A 22,547-nucleotide genomic window follows, 5' to 3' on the forward strand; every position below is an offset into this window, starting at 1 on the left:
GTGAAGAAAGTGCAAGGGTTTAACCACAGCATGTGGAGGACAAAAAAGTAAAGATAAAAAGACAGGGAAAAAGTTAAACACAACATACATCTAAAATTAAAGACCCCCCCCAAAAATAAAATTAAAGACCCCCAAAATAGCAATAGTAGCCATTTTACTGATTTCTTAAAATCAAGATTATAATGAATTACAAAATCATCTCTATTAGACAATATGCATAAACAATACATAAAGTAGTTTTTATTTCCATTATAGCCATAGATATACAACAAATATGCATTTAAGTTACTCTCAAATCTAAAATTACATGTAAAAAATCTCAGACTTTATCAGCATAAACAAGGAAAGCCCATCTGTCACTTGTGCCATGGAAAGGGAACTGCGCTGGCTATTTGCTCGTACACTGCATGAGTTCTCTTCTGTCCCTTTTCACACTGGGTCTGCCTGCAGCTTTTAGGCAGGCAGATGAAGCCAGGCCTCTACAATCCTGTTCCCAGAACTTCCCGCTCCTCTTCTTTCACCCAAAGCAAAATTCAGCCACTAGTCACAAACTGCCAGAGCATCACTCTTGGGAAGTCTACGGGGCACATCTGATTAACATACTTTGAACCCCATCTGGTTTTTCCCATAGCATGCTCACAGATCTTCATACTATGTGAACAGCAGTGTAAAACTCCAAAAGCAGATAAGGAGAATTACATAACACAAGCATCTCAGTTTACAGGAATGAAAAGTAGATGTTTCAGAGAGAGAAAAGGCCACTGGATATCAGGCCATGTTCAAGCAGTAAATTGTACCAGAAGCTCCCATTATCTTTTTATGCTCGTTTTAAGGTAATTCTAAGACATGTATGTCAACAAAACACAACTTGAACCTCCACAACAATACTAAAAATCTTTACCATTCCAAAATTGTAATGCTTATACTTACATTAAGAATATTCAGTTCTGTAAGACAACTATAGTATTTAATTTAAAAAATTAAAATGTCAACTTAAGATTCAGAAATTTGAAGAAAATCTTGAGTTTTAACACCACAAATCTTAAATATGCCGTAGAAGCCAGTGTAACTATAAAAATTTAAACAGGCAGCAAAAAGAAAGAAGAAAAAGAAAAAAAAAAACATCTAGCGAACTGGTGCCCACCAATGCTTAAACCATTAAACTGGCATCCAGAAAGCACTTTGGACAGCAATTTAAAAATAGAAACGGGGCCGGGGATTTAGCTCAGTGGTTCCGCTGCCTGCCTTGAAAGCACAAGGTCCCAAGTTTGATCCCCAGTACCAAAAGAAAAAAACATGCTTCCCATAATTTAAAAACTTTACCAAAGCATACTGAAAATAAGAAGGAACCAGTACATAAGCTAGACATAGATCCCACTGTACAAAAGATGTAAAGAGTGCATTTAAAAAGGTAGAAACTTCCCACTGTATAAGGAAATCAGTGTCAAACACAAGTGGACACAGGAGTGGTGGTCTGCTCAGGTCCACTTGCCTCCAGCCCTCTTCTCTCAGCCCTACATACAGGGTCTGGTACCAGGAAAAGCTTACACGCGAACCTCACTGGGCCACACCTCCAGCCCCAAGTTTTATTTTTAATTCAAATGAAAACTTGATTGTAGGAGTAAAGAAAATGAAGAAAGAACCAACTCTTTCTTTCACCTGCCCAGACTGCCCAAATGGACGTGAATAACTAACTTGCATTTGTATTCAGGATACAGAAATATGAAGTAGTATTTCAAGTGAGTTAGAGTACATATTAGGAATCCTGAAAATATTTGAGAAGAAGCCCTCTGGGAGTGGAAATCCCAATGTAAAGCAGGCTTACTGGTCCAGGGCTGACAGTCTACATGGATAAACAAAGGGCATCAGCAAAATTACAAAAAGCGGGTAACAAAAGGGCAGGGGTCAGTTTGCTCAATGTCATGACTAAACTGGGCAAGGAGAGCTCACGCACTCTCGGATGTGTGACTCCTCTTGCAAAACTTGCAGCTCTGTAAAGAACCGCGCTGCAATGCCAGACATCGGGGAAAGAGGACTAAGAAGGCCAAGGTCTCTTGCAAGGCACATTATACTCACGCACTAAAAGGTACCCAAGGGGGAGATGGCCAAGCAACATTCTAAATTAAACTCTTTCAACATTTACACATTTTTATTTTCCCATCACTTAGAGATACCAATTTTCTAGTTTCCTCCTGAATCTACTTTAAAAACACATGAGCAAGGATTCACTTAAACCTTGTAAATCCTAGAAACTGAAAAGGGTTACTGTTATTCCAAAGAGCAATCTCAATTTTTTATATTATGAGCAGAGAAGTTCTTGGCCTTATGCAGAAATTACTAGTTCCACACTGCAATAAAATCTAAAGCCATAATATAAAATATAATACCAGTCTCCCAACAGAGGAGTGTAGAAAGAAATTTACTGTAAACAAGCCACTGGAATTTAGATACACTTCTCAGGATTAACTACGACAATAAAACACACTTGCTATACGAGTATTGTTGCTATACAGAACAAGCAGAAAATTATTTTTCTTAAAATGTTTCAATGCATTGTAACGACAGAATTAAAGAGATAGAGGCAAAGAAAGAAAAAGAGCCTTAGAGTAATGAGACATTACCTTTGGAGCGCACGGTGTAACACTCTTTCTGTAAATTTTACACAAAAATGGCAAGAAATAAATTGTAATACACTTTTAAGACAAGACTGAATCTATGTTTTAATATCAATATAACTTTGAAATTAAATATTTTAGTTTTATGCAAAGTGAAAAAGCTTTTTAAAATGGAGGGCTCTAAATTTTCTTTCACAAAAGATACTTATGTAAAGATGAAATATGCTCAAGAAAAGCCTTATTGTAGCTGAAGCAGGACTCTTTAATGTTCTAACACAGGACGCCAATAAAAGCGAGTAACAAAACACCACACTTCCTTTCGCCAATCCCAGAAACCAGCTAAGAAGACTAACATCAAAATCTGAGTGCCCAGGAGCAGTTACAGCTCTGCCAGTCAAAAGTAAAACCTTCAATGGAAAGAGACTGAGTTAAGATAATTCAAAACAAAATTCCAAGGAACTCCTTAGTAATTCCCTTCACACAGTTAAAGAACCTTTCGTACTTCCACATTTGAAGCCTTGTTTTAACCACACATGAAAAGACCACTTTCAGGAGTTAATGAGCAAAGGTCTGGGCCGCAGTTACTGCTCACGCCTGTAATACATACTCTGAAGTTTGCAGTCACGACACATAATAATAATGGAATAATAAAGCAGTGTAACGGGAATTTGAGGGTTCTTCTCAGAGGATAAAAAGGCAAGAGAAATGAAAGTATGAGTGTGCTGTCAAAACTTGGCCATTGTATTTTCTTTTCCTATCTAATCTGATTTTCCCCATTATAAAGATTTTTTTCTTCAAAGACCATCCATTGGGCCGGGGATTTAGCTCAGTGGTTCCAGCACCTGCCTCGAAAGCGCAAGGTCCCGAGTTTGATCCCTGGTACCAAAAAACAAAACAAAACACACAAAGACCATACACTGTCTGATCACTTTTAACTGATTAAATCTTCAACATATACGTTACTACTCAAGACCAGAAGCCCTACTGCGGCATAAACAAAATGTCTGATAAGGGTTTTGGACATATTAAATCTTAAAATATTAAAAAATAACCATTAACTTCTTATAAAGGCAATGATACATGGATGTCAAAAAAGAAATATGGTTGAATGAAGTTTTCAATAAATGTAAAAAAGTACTCTAGTGTAACATAGTAAAAAGAAGGAACTAAAGATAACCTGCTTCTGTCTAACTCGGTCTTTGACATGCAATTCTTTTGAGTGTTAAAACCACACTACTGTCAAGGAAGGGGCACCAAATTGTACACAATGGCACAGCTTCCATTGGAGCAATTGGAAACTCACTCAGCTTCTCACATGCTCTACTTATGTACTCCATCCACAAAGAACAGCCGAATGTCACCAGAAAGTTTCTCCCATATTGCTAACACCATGTCACATAAGCACCAGGTAACATTAAGCTTGGATGTTAGGGATGACAGGATACTCAGAGAGACTGCTTAAGGTTGACTGTCACAAACATGTCTGCTCATGAAAAAAATCCCGAAATTAACATATGAAGGTTTTTACCACCCCCTCCAAAAAAGGGGGAATGAAAAAGCTAAAATTCCTCAGGTTATTAATACTTACTAGCATTTCCTCTCACACACACAATTTATGAATGTGGGTGGAAAAAGCATTTCTATCCCAAATCTACTTCTGCTGTCTCCCATGTCAACACAGCTTCACACAGCCCTTCAAACATTGCCTTCTCTGCTACTCTGCAGGATGAGCACTCTACTCATCCATCTGTGCAGCCACTTGCAAGTCTAACTCCTCAGTGATGTAAGATAACTCTCCAATGTCACATGTCCTCACTCCTCCCTTGGCCATGTTTATGACTGCTAAAATATGACACCGGGCTGGAATACAGCACAGTGTCGAGTATGTGCTCAGCCAGCACAAGACCCTGGGCTTAATCCCCAGTACGACGCCCCTATCAAAAAATGTTTTTGTTTGTGACAGGGTCTTTGTATATAGCCTAGGCTGGCCTAGAACTTGTGGTCCTCCTACCTGTCTCCTAAGTGCTGAGACTACAGGTGTGTAGGTTATTGTGACCACGCCAGTAGCCATGACAAGGATTGTCCTCCAAAGCTTTGTGGGCTTCTACTCCACAGCTGTAAATGAGGCCCCACAGCTCCTGTTCTGAGAGCCACTGCCCTCTGTGAGGCGCCTCTCACACTGGTGACAATCAGCCCACGGGCAGCATGTCCTGTAGGGAGGACAATGTCTGCATAGGAATCATTCCTTCTGTGACCATATTTTCACAGCGAAACGTTTAGTTTATCTTTACAAGAAAGAATAGATACTTTCTAAACAAGAAAGACAAAACTAACTCAAGGTACAAAGGAAATACAACTAAAACCATGGCTTCTTGAAAGCCAGTTTAGTGTCCTAGTCCAGAAGAGCTATTAATAACAAAGGCTGTAAAGGATCTACCTGATCTTCCTAATTACTACTTTATGTAGTATTTTCATCTTTTTAATAAATATATATAAAAACAATAAAAACTAGAATCAGAATTACTGCTACTAATAGCAGAAAAGGAAAAAAGTTTTCCCAAGTGGCATTATAATTTCCAGCAAAATCCTTGCTACTTTCAATACTTAACAAAAATAAATTCAGAGCAGAGTGGCTAATTATTCAGTTTATCTTGTGCAGCATTCTCTTCCTAAGCATCAGTTTCTTCCAGATTATGAGTAAAGTTTGTATAATCTGGTCTTTACATCGGTTTTCTTCCTTATTTAGCATCATTCAGGGAACTAAAAGCATGTCCAACATGATCTCTAAATCTCTTTCCACTCTAATAAAACTGTATGTCTAGAGCTCTTTTATTTTTGCCATGCTGGGGGATCAAACCCAGGACCTTGTGCATACTGGGCAAGCACTCTACCACTGAGGTACATCTCCTTCCCTATAGCGTTTGTTTTTTTTTTTGGTACCAGGGATCGAACTCTGGTCCTTGTGCTTGGGCAGCAGGCGGTGAAACCACTGAGCCAAATCCCCAGCCCTCCTTCCCTATAGCTTTTATTGTGGTTTCTTCCTAATCTTTGACCTAAAAAATTAGTAATAATAAAAAGAACTAAATGAGTAAATACTAAATGAGTTAACTTGGTAACTTTGGTCCCAAGCCCTAGAATGCCTTCAAAAATGCTTCGATTTGAACACACACTTGTCTCCTCCATGACTCAGGGGGACAGTACCATCTCTCAATTCTTTCACGTTTCTTGGGCAGTTACCATTCCAAAAAGCATCAATTTTCTTGTACAGATGCTCCTGAAACAAAATCATTATGACTAATGTAGTGGTAGATGTGATTAGTTATGGTAAAAATTATCAACAGCTTTATAGAAGAAAATCTGATTTTCATCATACATACGTTTATTCCAGCAAACAGAGTAATAATGTAAAACTATGCTTAATAAAAATGACATATGCCTTAGGAAAGTAAGTAAAACAATGCCCAAAGCACAGGAATCCTTCAGCAATGTGTTGCAAAACACCCACACTAATAGCACCAAATAGTCCTTGGGAACTACAGAGTAACAGATTTATAACTTAAACTACAAGTGCAACATTGCAAAAAGAAAGATGTATTAAAAGTCCTGATGAATCTATAAAGCAGGAACTATAAAGGCAGTTCTTTTATTTTACCATCCATCCTTAATCCTATCTTTTTCAGAACTGCTGCTCACAGGGCACCTGAGGAGCTGTGGCAACAGGAAGCATGCAGGTAGGCGCTACCCCTGGGAATCAGTGCTGTGACAGTCACCACTAATACCTGCAATTAGAGGCAGGACCTAAACACAGAGCATTCTTCTTCCAGCTCCAAAAGGGTTTGGGCTTGCAAGAGACTTTCAAAGATTTTCCTTTTATGGGTCACATCTTCCTTTAACCCATCCTTTCAATGAAAGCAAGGATACATTTTGTTCAGTAATGTATCAATTTGATTTTACCATGCAAAGCATGGGAATTGGTACTTTTAGCCAGCACAAAGACAGCACACAGACACAAAAATTTCTTTTAAAAAAGAGGTGAGAATTATCAAAACAATTATTTCCAAGATTGCTTTTTTAACTGCAAATTTCTTTCTAAAAGTAAACTTCAAACTAAATTTTGACCAAACTGAAAGTAGAAAATTTCTTTTGATCACAAGCTCATACCAATCTTAGTGCTACCTACAGTTAATAATGAAAACAAGTTTAAAATTTTAAATCCTAACACACTGATGTTAAAATTTTCATTTGACATTCTTCAAAAAGTAGTGGCACACACAGCTACTCAGAAAGCTAAAGCAGAAGGATCACCAGTCTGAGGTCAGCCTGGGCAACTTAGATCAAATCTCAAAAAACTAAAACAAAAGAAAACAAGTAGTCTAATGTAAAATTAGGCTATGTAGAAAGCAACGATGACCTTTATTAAACATTCATAGAAAAGACTTAAATACTAAGTAACGTAAAAACAATAATACTCTAAATTTCCTGAGGTACCTCTATACTAGATTTTAATTCATGTACGTAAAAGTACCAGTTTTAACTCTTACCATTTTACAAACAAGCTAATCTGTATGCAATAATGGCATGAAGCTGCTGCTACCTGATAAATCAAATTTTGAATGTAATGACATAAAAAAGGAAATCTAGGGGCCGGGGATTTAGCTCAGTGGTTTCGCCGCCTGCTGTGCAAGCGCAAGGACCCGAGTTCGATCCCCAGTACCAAAAAACAAAAAAACAACAAAAAAAGGAAATCTAAAAGAAACTTTAGAGCCCTCAGATGGTAGCTTCTTGACCAATGAATCATTAGTTTTTCGTGTTTACAGTTCAGATAAGCTTAAAAATGGAAATGGGAAACCTCAAGAGTAAACAGCTACTACATAAAGTCACCATGAAAAGTTTTAAAAATACTTCTCTCTACTTTTTACTGGCCCAGCAAAAAGGTCTGATAACTAATAATCTAAGAATCAAGAGATGGGAACAACCGCCTTGGGCTTTTTCCTGTGTAGCTCCAAGCACAATCATTTCTTATAACTTTCCATTTTTAGGATATTCTTACAAACAGAATGTCCCTTATCTGAACTTTATCTGATCATGTTGGAAATCTATTTTTCAGACCAATTTAAGACACGGGTTGTTTTATTTTTATGTATAAAACATGAACAATTTACTCCTCTAAAGACAGGGAAGCGCCATTCATGTTTACTCATTTAGAAAGATGTCAAAGAAATCTTTTACTGATAAATCATGAATAAAATACTTCTCCAACATATATAGCACAAATGAGATTTACTTCTCATCAAAAGCATCAAATCTCCTGCTGGACAATTATCTTTATTTCATAGATGGGACTGTAATACAAATAGATTTGGGAGTAGCTTTAGATAACAATATAACTAGAAGTATGCCAAAAGTTTTTTTTTTAGAATTTTCACATGAGAAGTTTTAGTTGTGCATGCATGTACAACCATGTGAAAATATTTGTTTTACACAGCAAACTTAGCAGTCTGAAGTTTCCTGAGTGATAATCTCATTACAACTTTTGGCAGAAATGACAGAACACTAGGTTAATTCAATTATGCAGAAAAACCTTACAAAGTTTTTTGTTTTTTTTAAATACCAGGGACTGAACTTGGGACCTTGCACTTGCGAGGCAGGCTGCGGAATGACTGAGCTAAATCCCTGGCCCAACAAAGTTTTGAGTTTTTGAAAATGCTGGCTCAATACTACCTATTTCAATACAACAGCAGAAAATGGCACTTCTTTCCAAATTGGCTCAAAGAACAACAGTAAACAAAGAGAAAGAAAGAAAAAGTATACAATGGTCTCACACCAACTTCTTTCCATCCCAAGGGTCCATGTGATCCTTTACTATGAACAATTTTTAAATGTTCTTCAATAGTTTACATTTTAATCTAGGTTTTATAAACCAATCCCTCAAATTTGGTAGGGGCTGAAGTCAATTTTTCTTTTTATGATGAAAGTATATTTTGAAAATACTACGTATCTTCAAGTTGTATATTTTTTGTCCATTCTTCAAATCCAGGATATATGCTCAATGCTGATGTTAAGAGATTACCAGTCACCCTATAACATTACAATAAAAAAACCCAGTTGATAAAATTTTAGCACTAAAGTTGGTTCAACTATACCATCTTTCTTATGAACAGCGCTTCTCTGTTTAGGAAAAACTTAACTCTGAATTACGCCTACTCACATGAAAAACTGGGAACCATTGGTATGTTTCCCTCGATTTGCCATTGACAAAAGGAACGCTCTGTCATGTTTGAGAATAAAGTTTTCATCTGTTTGAAGAAAACACAAATTTGTCAGTTTCCAATTATAAGCCACTTCTAAAGTAATGTTTAAGTAATAAATAGAAAGCAAAGGATGAAATTTCTCTTCTGGTCAGTATAGATACTTGAAAATATTTAGAAAAAAAAGTTTTAACTAATCAAATTACAAGAGCATAAAAGGCCAAAGATACTAATTAAAGCCTTGAAGAAAAGAACATGTATTTAATACTTTATACAAATAGCCTTAGAATAGTCACTTTTAGTAGTAACATTTTTTGATTAAATGATATATAAACTATCAGCTTTCAGGAAAAACTACAAAGAATTTTTAGAAAAACCCCTATAGTAAAAGCTAATTTTTCAATTAGTCTGTTGAATCCACTACACATGGATGGACTCTGATACTCCTCTTATGTGGTTTGTTTTCATTTGGTGAATTTATTATGAAACTGAACTGAAGTCAGACTATGAAAGCAGAAAACACATCAACTTTTAGAGATATGTCTAAATTAACTTGGGGATCACAAGGAAGAAAATTTTGTAAAAATAAAATTTAAGGAGCAAACTACAATTTTAAGGCACAAAAGTATCGCCACAGGGAACAGCCCCATTAAAGTGGGCTACAGCATTAAGTTCAAATCGCTACATGCTAATATAACCAGCTAAACAGCTGTTTCCTACTAGTTCAAGGAAAAATTGTCACAAAGATCACTCGGAGATTATTTTAATTCCAGCAAAAACATCCTTAAAATTAACTTAAATTTTCTGTTAATATTCATACAAGCAAATCTTTATTTAAAACAAACAGAAACATAGAAAACTTTAAAAAATGATTACCTTGGGAACAGCCTTCTGAAAAAGAGTAGTAATCCATTTTCTCCCAAAGGAAATATAAAAGACTATTATGACACTGAAGCTTTTTAAGCATTAAAACCTAGTAATATTTGATCCCATTATAAATCTCTGCAACTGACTTTTCTAAGGCTTTTTGGGGCATGTGCAGTAGTTAGATTTATGCAAATGCTACTACTGTAGGAATAAAACACAATCATATAGTTCCGGTACACAAAAGAAAACATACAAACCTTTGAGAAAGGAGAAAATACCAACTTTTATTCAAAGAAATTATATTGTTTAGGGGGAAAAACACAACTAGATTCTTTTCCCTCATGTAGAACTAATAACCCATTGGGAAAAGAAAAAAGATACAGATGCACATATGAAATAACATAAAGCATTTCCAAGTCTTCAAGCAATATAGAAATCCAGACACAACCTGACCCAGACTGTCCATAAATTCATTAGGAAGGGTGCAAGGAAACAGAATTGGAGTTTGTGTTACTGAGCTTTGTTCTCTTACCTTTTCATTTTGCAAAAGACCACATTCTCTATAAACAAAAGAATATGTTGACAGTTTTAGGCAGGAAGATAGGAGTTTTCATGTATAAAGTTGCCTAACCTCCATGCTGAAAGTCATGTTTAACCATAAAGTTAGCCTTAATTAATCTTGTCAATTTAAAGTTACATATAACATATAATTTATCCCCAAATTCATGCAAATAAAGTATTTTCATGCAGCATTAGTTTCATGCAAAAAGTGAACTATAAGTAAACTTCTTCTCATTAAGAGTATATGACCAAACTTGCTTTAATAACAGAACTGAAAGAAAAGACCATAAAATACTAGGCCTTACCTTTAAAATATCCACCATAAATAGATTCTCCACCTTTTCCATTACCTGCAAATGTGAGTTACATTAAGTCACAATGAAAATGAAAAATATAGTAATTAATACATACAAATTATTTTTCATGGTTTCAATTTGCAAAAGGAAACACTGAGCCTTCAACTGTTACAGACGATAATAATTCTAAGAGTCCCCAATTAACTTCATCTTTAAAATATTGCAATAAATACTATAAAAAATGATTTCCCACATGAGAAAATGAAAAAATGGAAACAAAGTCTTTTAAATAGGGAGGGGTAGAGGGGTTGAAGGGAGGGCAGGGGAATGGTGAAAAAATAAGAACCAAGAAAGAAATGATTTCCCTGGCCCACTTATTTGAAGCAGTACCACACCAATAAAGTTCTAGAATAAATGCAACTGGACAGAACTCTGGCATTCATTGTTAGGGAATTCATCAAGCAATTATATAATAATCCTACAATAAATTATATGAAAGCAAAATAAAATGTCATAGTATTTTACTTTTCATACATTCTGGATCTTAAACATTTATTCATTGAACAACTATGCAATGACCACATATTTACATCACTTTGTGACATGATATTTACAATTAACAGTAACAATAAGACACTGACAGAGCATCATTAGGAAGACAACTTTTAGCTCTACCTTCACTGAAGTCCCCACCCTGAATCATAAAGTTTTTAACCACACGATGGAATGTAGAACCTTTATAACATAACTTCTTTCCAGTTGTTTTCCCAAGGCCTTTCTCCCCTGGGGGAAAAAAAAGAAATATAGCTACAAACCCATCCATTTATAGAAAGAACTTTCTAATTGCTAGGCACTGTACAAGACCTAAAAACCAGAGAGCAAGGCAATCAACACCCACACACACACGCGCGCACCCCCCCGCCCCGAAGTAAAGCAAAGTAGCATGAGAGTGTGGAATGTTGTGGTATAGACTGTACATGCTACAGATGATATAGCTGCTTCTCTAAAGAACAGAATCAGAAACTGGAACAAAAACTGGGGGACGGGTGTAATGAATATCTAAGTATTGGCTTTAAAATATTAGTCTGCTATGTCTAATTTTAAACTAAACCTGTCTCCATTTTTTCTACTTATTTAGAATGCAAATCCAATTATGCATAATGAATATTTGTTTTGCCTCTCCACCTTCTAGGCCTAAATTTCTTGGGCAATATGCAGATGCTATATCTGTTAAAAGTACTGAAATTTGTAAAATTCTACCAAGACCAAGCAATTTTGAATGTCTATTATTTTATAAACTACAATGTAGAGAGAAGACTCCATTACATGAAGCAGTCTTACTATTTTTTCATTTTTAAGACCTTTTTTTCCTTTTACAGAGATGATTCCTTAATTTCATATGGTAGGGTAAATAACATTTCTTGTTCCAAAACAGTTCACAGACGCCTTTTTTTTCCCCAGGAAAATACCTGCTCTGTTAAAGCAAGGTAAAACTGTAAGCCATAACTTTTTGTTGGAAATAACTTCAAAATTCACTTACCTGAGCATAGGCAAAGGAAGTTTTTACACGTTTTTGGACATATGTCTGAGAAGAGCTGAAACATAATGCGACCAACTGAAATAAAACACATTGAGGGAAAACAATAAGCAAGACGGTGAAATATAACACGTTACATGTGAGAAAGAAAACATAAAGAGAACAAATGGGAAGGTGCTGGGCCCCTCCAGGAATGACTGCACATCACATCCTGGAACAACAGTCTCTTCTCATCAGTCCGAGAAAAAACAAAAGCTTTTCTGTATTCAGCTTTCCCTTTATACAGGAGCTGTCTGGGGCCAACTTCTCGAATTACAACATCCACACTTAACACTACTCTATTCCCTGAGAGAGCAGAAAAAGAAGGAAAGAACCGACACTAGCTGGCTTGATGGCACACACCTCTAAGCCCTGCTCCTTCAGAGGCTGCAGCACAGGAAGTGCAGGCTGAGCCCAACCTCAGCACTCATTAAGACCTTGTCTCAAAAAAACGGATTGGCATGTAGCTCAGTAATACACCTCTAACTTGGTGGCAACATTTCTCTCATGGACTTTCATGAGGCAAGGCATGGAGCAGAGGTTTTGTCTCTTCTGACACTGTTTAAGACCAAAATAAAAAAACACATAGAAATACAGCTTAATTGATATGGCCTCAATTCCATCATGAAAGGTAAAAAAAACTGCCACAACCAGGAAAAAAGAAAAAAATCCTAGAAAGGACAGATGAACCCTATAAGGCTCAGCAGACATAATGAAGGCTAAACTATGAATACTCAAGACACTGGTTAAGACTGCTTTCTTGCTGGGCATGGTGGCACACCCCTATAATTCCAGCACTCCAGAGGCTGAGGCAGGAGGACTGCTGTGAATTCAAGGCCATCCTGGGCTACACAGTGTGTTCAAGCCCAGCCTGGAATACACAGCAAAACTGTCTCAAAAAAACACTGCTTTCCTAATTTGTCTGTTTTGGCAATGCTGAGAACTGAACCAGAGCCTCATGGCTCTGAGACTGAGATACATCCTCAGCCCTGCTTTTTAAACATATGAATATATATATGTGCAATTTGAAAAATTTAAAAACAAAAGGCAAGATCTGGTGGCGCAAACCTGTGATCCCAGCACTCTGGAGGTTGAGGCTAGAGGGTCCTTAGTTCGAAGCCAGCCTGGACTACGTAGCAAGCGACTGTTTGGAGAGGAATGAGAGCGGCACTGCAGCCTCCAGGTGACTTACATGGCACAGTACATAAGTTCTGCTGATCACATGTACAGTACAGTACTTTTATGTTGTTACACATTATAGCCCTACATGTAAGAGTCACGCAAATAAAAGCCAAGTCATCAGGTTGGAGTTTCCTTTGACCATTTTTTTGTTCTGAATACTGTAACATACATACTTATGTACAATTCCTCATTTAGCAGCCAATTCAGTTAGCCACTACTTGCAGGATGCAATTCAGTCATTAAATGAGGAATGTCTATAATAATTAATAAATGAAAATAACAAAAAGCAAGGTCAAAATTTATCAAAAAGAAGAAACAGAAATATTGTAACTTCTATCTGTGAAGAGGTAACCTGGTATTAATTGCCCCAAAGTAAATTAAACACAGCAACTGAACGCTACAGGATATGTATCATCAAATATTAACTTGAACTTAGCTCATTAATAAAGCAAACAATAGATTTTCAACATTTTTCACCAAACTGCATTACTTTAAAGAAAACAGTGCCCAGTCCTCTTTTGGTGGGTGTGGTGGTACACACCTGTAATCCCAGTACCTGAGAGGCTGAGGCAGGAGGATAGCCTCGAGTTCAAGGCCAGCCTGAGCTACATAGTGAATTCAAAACAGAAGATATTCTAAGATATATTCCTTAAGGAGAAACTCAATCAGCAATAGTGCAGTTATTTTCAGTGACAAGAGGCATAAGCTCTAGTTATGAAACACATTGAAAGGAAAAGCTCTGTAGTTACAGTAAGGAAAAGACCAGAGTGAAAGTGCAGAAGGGAAGATCCTCTGGCTAATGGTAACAGTAACCCAACTCCTAGCAATAAATACTAGCGATTTCTGGACCCCAGAATGAGCTAAGAACCCCTGCTAAAAATGTCTCTCTGCAAATTAACAGCTGGTTTGTTTGTTTTCAGAATACAGGATCTTGCTCTGTAATTCAGGCTGGCCTTGAACTCACTGTGTAGCCCAGGCTTGCCTCAAACTTGCAGCAGCCTCCTGCTTCAGCCTCCTGAGTCCTGGGATTACAGGTGTGCACCACCACACCTGGCTTTAATAGCTGTTCTGAATGAATAAGGTCTAAGAAAAATTTGTTACTCAACAAACATTACTTATAATTTAGTGACATTTAGTAATTCTTTAGAATCAGTTAACACTATTGATAATATTCTTTTCTATTTCTTCCACAGAATTACTTGCTACTCTAATAAATATACAGCTCTGTAACAGTAAATCTGAAACTGATTCCTGTAAGCATTAGCACTGTGCTTTTAGTGAGGACACACACACACACACACACACACACACACACACAGCTAAAGATAAAAATGACAACATGTGGAACTGGTTTCTACCCTAATCTCAAAATACGAACATGCAAATCCTTAAAAATAAAAAGACCAACATCAGATACCTTACATGAGAAACCAAAGACAACAGAGCACTACCTTCTTAAAAGGAATAATACGCTATGAACCACAAATTTTATGCCTAGCAAAGAAAATACAGTAATCAGCTTTTACCCTGATGGATCTATTTGAAGCCCTGGACACTGAATACATTGTAATGCCAGATTAAACCTAAATAACTATGGTAACTATGGCTGTAAATAAAAGGTAAATGTTGTAAGTATTAGGAAACAAATTTATATAATAGTAAACATTTTCTGCTATTTTTATACACCTAAACATTTTCTTTTCCAAAAATTTTCTGCTATTTTAATATACTTACAGTATCTAATGATTGAAAAATCAAACAGTGGAAAGGGTACAGAATAAGAAGTTCCAATTCCTAAGGACAGGTACTCAGGTTCACTAACTTCCCCTGTGCTTTTCCAGTTTATTCTCATACATAAGAAGATACTGATATTGTCTTACTCCCCCCCCCCTCTTTTTTTGGTACTGCGGATTGAACTGAGGACCTTGCGCTTGTGAGGCAGGCAACGGCACCACTTAGCTACATCCCTGGCCCTTCCCTTTTTTAAAGATAGCATACTGCACACACTGCACTGAACCCTGCCGTTCACTGAGTAACACATCACGAAGAACCTGTCATGCCTGCAAGGCAAAAATACTGTAAGTGGGAAGAAGGCAGTGAAAAATGACAGTATCAGTAAAAAACAGGGGAGGCCAAACTGGTGACAAAAACTACCTATCCTCATACCTCTTGGTGAGAATCAAAAGGTAGCCTTTGCTGACACAGATCCAAGTAGTAGGGTGTAGGCACACTTAAACGTGCAATTACCCGCAGAACTAAATAACATACTCTGGTAGGAGGGAAGCAACCCACAGTAAAATACAGGCAACAAAGGAAACAAGAAAACATAAACAGGACAGGACAGGCAACACAGGACGGGATAGGCAACACAGGACCAAAACAGCTCTCGTGCTATTTGGCCACATGCAGCTTTTTTCATGATGTCAATCAGCAACCAGTTAAAGTATTCTGCAGATAGCACAAAATTCAAAAGAGAATTTACTTATTGGCTTCTATAGCTAGCTGACAAGGATATGGGACAGCAAAGATCCAGGATATCAGGGAATGTGGCCAGACGGCAGAGCTGTCCCACACTTCTGTGTCCCAATCACTGCATACAACCCTAGGTATTTCACAGGAAATCAATCGCTCAACTCAAGAAAATAAAAAGAGGAATGCCAAAATGTGAGAAAAGAACTGTAAGAAAGTAGAGATGATAATTCCTCGTGATAAGGACTAAAAGCAGACCCCAGAAAGGAGCTAAATGCCATCAAGTAACCAACTAAAAGAGAGCTGCTAGGTACTCTAACTCTTCAGACATAAATGAATTCTCTCTAATCTTTAAATAACACCAAGGTATCACTGTTTTGGAGCATAGCAAAAGATGAAAAGCTCAACACATTTTATAAAGCAAAACCTGAGAAAGATAACATAAAACAAAATTTTAAAACTCAGTATATTATCCTCATTTTTAAAAGAGATACCAGTCTTAGGAAATTTATTAGGAAATTAGGAAATCTATTAGTATATCTAAAGATTAGGAAATCTACTAATATAGGAAATCTATTAATTATATTAGGAAATCTAGTAATGTAATTGAAATGAAGGAAAAGCCAGATAAAATTCTGTAAGAGAAGCAAAAGAGCATTTGATGAAATCCAACATTCATCCTTTAACATAAAATATACTCTTATCTTCTCCAACAATCAGCATTATGTTTAAAGTAAAATACAACTACAGCATCAATTGTATTAAAAACAGAAACAACCCAGGCGTGGTGATGCACGCCTGTGATCCCAGCACTTGGGAGGCTGAGGCAGGAGGATCACCATGAGTTGGAGGCCAGCCTGGGCTACACAGGGAGTTCGGAGCCAGCCTGAACTATAAAGGGAGACCTTGCCTCAAAAAAATTAAAATTAAAATTAAATTAAATTTAAAAATAAAATAGAAACAAGTTGAAAGTGCTCATTAGAATCACTATTATATAATGTTGTTCTAGAAATTCTAGCCAATATAAGTAGCTATGAGCTATACAAATTGGAAAACATTTTATTATTTGAAGGATATTAAATGTGCACATGGAAAACTCAAAAGAACCCCCTGAAATATTAAGAGAGACTGAAGTTGTTTATCTTATGACCAACAAGAACTAGGAGAATAATTGAATAAAATATTCTCAACAGCCACAAAAAGAAAAAAACAGTCTACTACTTAACCTGTGTTCATGATCTACTAAAACAAAACTACAAAACTCTGAGAAGCATTAAAAACAATCTGAATAAAAGGAGAATTACCTTGTTCTTGGACAGGAAGACTCAAAATTACAGACATGCCCAATTTTCCTTACAGGAGCAGTATTTTAACTTAATTGCAACCCTCCAAAAATACTACTAGAGGAACTTGAAAAAAGGATACTGAAGGTTACTTGAAAAAACAAACACATACTTTTCCTCCTTCAAACATTTTATTTTGAAATTTAAAAATATCCAAGTCTTTTGCAGTATTCATCCCTTCCTGTCTACGTAGGTCTTTTCTGAAGTATGGAAAGCTACAGACGTGACACTACTCTGCATTGCTGCAGCAGACACGCCTGCCCCTAAAGGTGCTGCGGTGGTTGATACCCGGATGCCCCCCAAAGCCCCGTGTGCAGAGATGCGGCTCTTGCAATGTGCCTGGCTCACAAGCGTGAGCACCTGGGGTCTGATCAGAGGGGCCTCACTGGAAGGTACAGCTCCCTTTCTGGCGCCTCCTGACTGCTGTTGAGCCGAGCAGCTTCTTTTCACCAGACCTCTCTGCTATGCTGCTTCAGTCTGGAACCAGCCGGCCATGATAGGACTGAAACTTCTAAAAGATGAGCCAAAATAAACTCTCCCTCCTGTGAGCTTCGGGTGTGGAGTATTCTGTCCCCACAATGAAGACAATGACCAAGGCAAGTGTTCTCCCACTAACCCCAGTACCTTTATAACATCCAGGAAACAAGCAGTTAACAACACAGCCTAACACACAATTCTGGCCTAACTATAAATACTGTTATTTGGTTGTTTCCCCAGTTCCTGACACGGCGCTCCTAAAACCCTTATTTCCTGAGTGGTGGGTGGCTTTTATTCTAACATTTCATTTTTCTCTCCGGGCCTTCAAATTCCCTGGGAATTTCCAGGGGGACAGGACCATCTCCTGGTCTACAGAGCCGACCTCTGGCAGGCCCTAGATTGCTTTACGATGGGGACTGAACACCAGAAAGACCAAGCTACAGAGCCCTGGAGCTTTCAGACTACCCTCCACCCCGCCTTCCAGGAAGGGAAAGAGCTCAAGAGTCAGTGGTACTTACAAGAAGCCCCCTCGACAGGGTCTGAAGGACTCCTAGGCCCTGAGAGTGGCAAGCTCGGCGGGCATGGAGTTCTGCCCACCCCTGCCCCAGAACTTGCTCACGGATGTCTCCCACTTGCCTGCTGCTGCACTTTACCTTTCCGAATAACCCTGCAGTACTAAGCAGTGGCTTTCTGAGTTCTGTGAGCTACTCTCGTGAACTATTAAACCCACACAGAGGCTGTGAGAATCCCTGATGCACAAACTGTGGATCAGGAAGTGTCACGGTGGCCTAGAACTCACAACTGGCACCTGAAGTCGGAGCAGTCTCGTGGACTGAGTCCTCTCCTCCAGGCAGTGTTAGAACTGAACTGAATTGTGTGTTTGAAAGCTGCTATGAAAAAATCTCTTCAATAGGCCATATTCAATTTTACCTATCTACATCTTTTGTTTTTTCCCACTTTCTCATTCTTTTTAATAGCTGAATGGAATTTCATTGTTTGGCTCTACTGAATTGTATCTAACCACTCCTCAATTGAGAGGCATTTGAGTTCCTTCCGGGTTTTTCTTTCTTTCTTATTTTTTTCTTTTGAGATGCTTTGAACCTAGGACTTTGCAAATGCCAGGCAAGTGCTCTACCCTTGAGCAGAGGAAGGGAGAGAGAGCTGTTGCTCCTAAGGTTAAAGTACTAGCCACACCAATCTGTAAGGTAAGCCTTTGAAAAGACATGCATATCGTGTTTCACAACAGCTCTTTACCCAGTGGGCATGGCCACTGGTAATCCTTTTCTGAAAGGGGTTGCAAAACAATGATTCTTCCAGTCCCATCACTTCTACATTTATCCAGCTTGAATTTCTCTGCGAAGAGCTTCACCTACCCACCTCATTTAAGAGTGTCAAACAACACAGAAGTCACTGCCATTGACAGCCCTGACTGGGTGAGTAAGTGCTGTGTGAGAGAGGTAAACTTTCATTTCAATCACTGTTACTTAGCCTTCATGTTAGCAACTAGCCCTACCCTGCAGCTACCTTCACATGATGGTTAACTAACTATGTAGCCACCAAAAATGACTAGATATAGCTTAACCTATGCTTAACAATAAACACCCCCTAATTACAAACCAAGTGATTCTCTGTAAGTGCATACACAGTTAAGGAGGGAAGAGTCAGATTTCACTCTATGGCAGTGAGTCTCTTGCACATTAAGACTCCACCCTGTTGGAACACAAGACACTAAAATCAGGGACAATGTGTAGCCAAGCTTACACAGTAAACTGCTTGCAGGGGGGTTTTGTTTCTGTGCCGCTTGGGGTCAAATCTAAGGCTTCACATACTAAGCAAGCATTCCAGCACTGAGCTACACCCCCAGCCCCAGTTAGGGGTTTTGAATTCAACTTTTGAGATCATCTCAAAGCATCCTTGAGATCTAGAGAACTTTATTCATCTGTGGACACTTGGCCTCTTTAACCTGATCTTTCCACCTATTTAAAGAAATCTTCCTAGTCCCAATCTGCCTTTACCCCAGAAGGTGAAATATTTGCTAAAAACCTGGCCAGCTGTCTATGTACCATGTGCTACCAAGAACCCAGGCCTAGTACCTCTGAGCATGCCTGGGAAAGGAGGCTAAGGCAAGAGGATCACCATGAGTTCAAGGTCAGTCTGGGCCACACAGTGAGTTTAAGGCCACCTTGAATTACATAGCGAGACCCTGACTCAAAAAACACAACAAAAAACAAACAAACAAAAAAAAACCCTGAAACTTAAAATTGCTAAAAGAAAACATAGGGAAAACACTTGAAACCATAGAGACAGGCAAAGACTTCCTGAACAAAACTCCAACAACATAGGAATAACAAGAATCAATAAATGGGACTGCATCAGATAGAAAGCTTCTTTCTCTCTTTTTTTTTTTTGTGGTACCAGAGCTTGAACTGAGGACCTCTTGCTTGCCAGACAGGCTCAGTGCCACTGAGCTACAACCCCAGCCCTCTTCCTTGTTTTTTTGAGACAGGGTCTCATTATATACTCCACACTGGCCTTGAGCTCACTATGTACTCCTACGCTGGCCTCAAACTCATGGTGATCTTACTGGCTCGGCCTCCTCGGTGCTGGGATTACAGGTGTGCACCACCACACCTAGCTTAAATAAAAAATTTCTACATAGCAAAGGAAACAAGTGAAGAGACATCTACAGAACAGGAGAAAATCTTTGCCAGCCACTCTGCTGAAGATTAGTATGTAGAATATATAAAGAACTCAAAAAAAGTTGACAACAACAAAAAAATCAAACAGCTTGGGCTGGGGATTTAGTTCAGTGGTTCCACAGCCTGCCTCAAAAGTGCAAGGTCCCAAGTTCAATCCCCGATATCAAAAAAAAAAAAAAAAAAAATCAAACAGCTCAATCAATAAATGGACAAATAAACTGAACAGACACTTCTCAAAAGAAATACAAATGGCCAATAAGTATGCGAAAAATGTTCAGCATCTTTAGCCACTAGGAAAATGCAAGTCAAAACTACACTGAGCCCAGTGTGGTGGCACACGCCTTTAATCCCAGCGCTCAGGAGGCTGAGGCAAGAGGATTTCTGCCAAGTTCAAGGCCAGCCTGAACTACACAGCAAGATTGTCTCAAAACAAAACAAAACACTACAGATTCCATCTTATCCCAGTCAGAATGGCTGTCATCAAGAGCTCAAAAAACAAGTGCCGGCAAGGATGCAGGGGATAAAAGGAACACAGCTGGTGGGAATGTAAATCATATGACGCAGCTATGCACCCCGAACTATATACCTGAAGCAGTCGGAGTCAATATGCTGCAGGGTTACCTACATACTGTGTTTATGTAGCACAACTCATAAGAGCTAAGATATGGAACCGGCCTTGGTGGCCACCAACAAGTGAATGGATAAATACAATGTGGTGTGCATACATAGTGGAGTAGCATCCAGCCACAAGAAGGGAATTGTCATTTGCACAGAGGATGGATCTGGATCATCATGTTGAGTGAAATAAGCCCAACTCAGAAAGACAAATATTGCATGTATCCCTAAAATGTGCAATCTAAAAAGGATGACAAAGTAGAAGGGAGACTATGACTAGACAAGAGGAAGGGATTAAGAGAGAGGAGCTGAGGATGTGTGATTCGGGAATGGACTCGAGCAAAAGAGACACATCGAAATCCCTCCCCAAAAATGTGAAGCTAGGTGTGAGGGTGGAGCAAGGCGGTGAGGGTACTTGTGGTGGTAAAAATGGTCTAAGTGTGCATACACGTGTACACCCTGCTAAAATGAACCCTAATGTGAATAACCAATGCAAAAGAGTGAAAAAAGCCGGGGCATTCAATCCCCAGTACCAAAAAAAAAGTGAAAACAGTTTTTTAAATGTCAGCATCACAAGAGACCAAGAAAGACTGAAAAAATAAAGGCTAAAAGGTCACAACAGCTAAATACAATACCTGTTGCTGGACTGGATTTTGTATTGAAGGGGAGAGAATGTTATAAATGACTTTTTAGGCAAATTGACAAAATTGCAGATGATACTGCATCAATGTAAATTCACAAAACTGACAGCTGCATTGTGGTTATATAAGAGAATGCCCTTATTCATAAGAACTACACACTGAAGTATTCTCAGACAGAGAGTCACAATGCAAATAACTTACCTCAAAAGGCTCAAAAAATTATGTGTGCGCAGAGGAGTTTGAGGTCAGCCAGCCTGGACAACGTACTGAGGACCTCATCTCAAAAGACAAAACAAAACAACAAAAGCAGGCTAATCCGAACACACAAATAATTTTATTAAATGTAAATAAATGTCAACTAATAGAGATTATCAGAAAAGATAAAAATAAGATCCATCAACTACATTTGCTATCTACAAGAAACCCCTTTTAAATGATGTAAGTAGATTAAAAGTGAAAGGGCTAGGGCCAGGGATTCAGCTCAGTGGTTCTGCTGCCTGCTTTGCAAACGCAAGGTCCAAAGTTTGATCCCCAGTACCAAAAACAAAAAAAAAGGGAAAGGACTAAAAATTACATGACATAGTAACACTAACAAAAAAGATGGAGTAAGCCTGATCTTATGTAATCTGGGAAGCCAGGCAGGGTCAGGCTTATTACTAGCATGGGAGAAATCTAGAGTAGCTATATTAACACCAAAGTAAACTCCAGGAAAATTATCAGGAATAGAATGGGCTGTTATATAATGATAAAGGATCAATTTACTAGACGGCAATCCTCAACTGTTACTAAGACAACAATCCTAACTGTGTATGCACTCAAGAGCCTCAAAATAAATGAAGCAAAAACTAGTAGAACTGAAAAACAAATTCACATTTAGGGCCAGAGATTTCAGTACTGCTTTATTGTTAAATAGAAAATCAGCAATATAGACGTGAACAGCACTAGTAGCCAACTTGAT

The 22,547-nt window shown here is 38.1% G+C and overlaps 1 protein-coding gene across 6 annotated transcripts in view; it reads right to left on the reverse strand.

Annotated features, from left to right (window-relative positions):
- Nktr (natural killer cell triggering receptor) overlaps positions 1 to 22,547 on the reverse strand; it is a 42,072-nt gene that overhangs the window by 16,002 nt on the left and 3,523 nt on the right. For 3 of the 6 annotated variants that reach the window (XM_004835094.3, XM_013072817.3, XM_087210663.1), the window contains exons 3-6: positions 12,128 to 12,202; positions 11,263 to 11,370; positions 10,597 to 10,641; positions 8,824 to 8,911 (exon numbers count right to left, since the gene is read on the reverse strand). In XM_004835094.3, the coding sequence (XP_004835151.2) occupies positions 8,824 to 8,911; positions 10,597 to 10,641; positions 11,263 to 11,370; positions 12,128 to 12,202 (316 nt within the window). Of the gene's footprint in view, positions 1 to 8,823; positions 8,912 to 9,739; positions 10,642 to 11,262; positions 11,371 to 12,127; positions 12,203 to 22,547 lie in introns of those variants that run through there. The other 3 variants (XM_087210664.1, XM_087210662.1, XM_087210666.1) reach the window with 3 other exon arrangements.

Source organism: Heterocephalus glaber, unplaced genomic scaffold (assembly GCF_053883595.1).
Source record: "Heterocephalus glaber isolate CG9 unplaced genomic scaffold, H.glaber_assembly_v1.0 deba00001175, whole genome shotgun sequence".
Taxonomy (NCBI): domain Eukaryota; kingdom Metazoa; phylum Chordata; class Mammalia; order Rodentia; family Bathyergidae; genus Heterocephalus; species Heterocephalus glaber.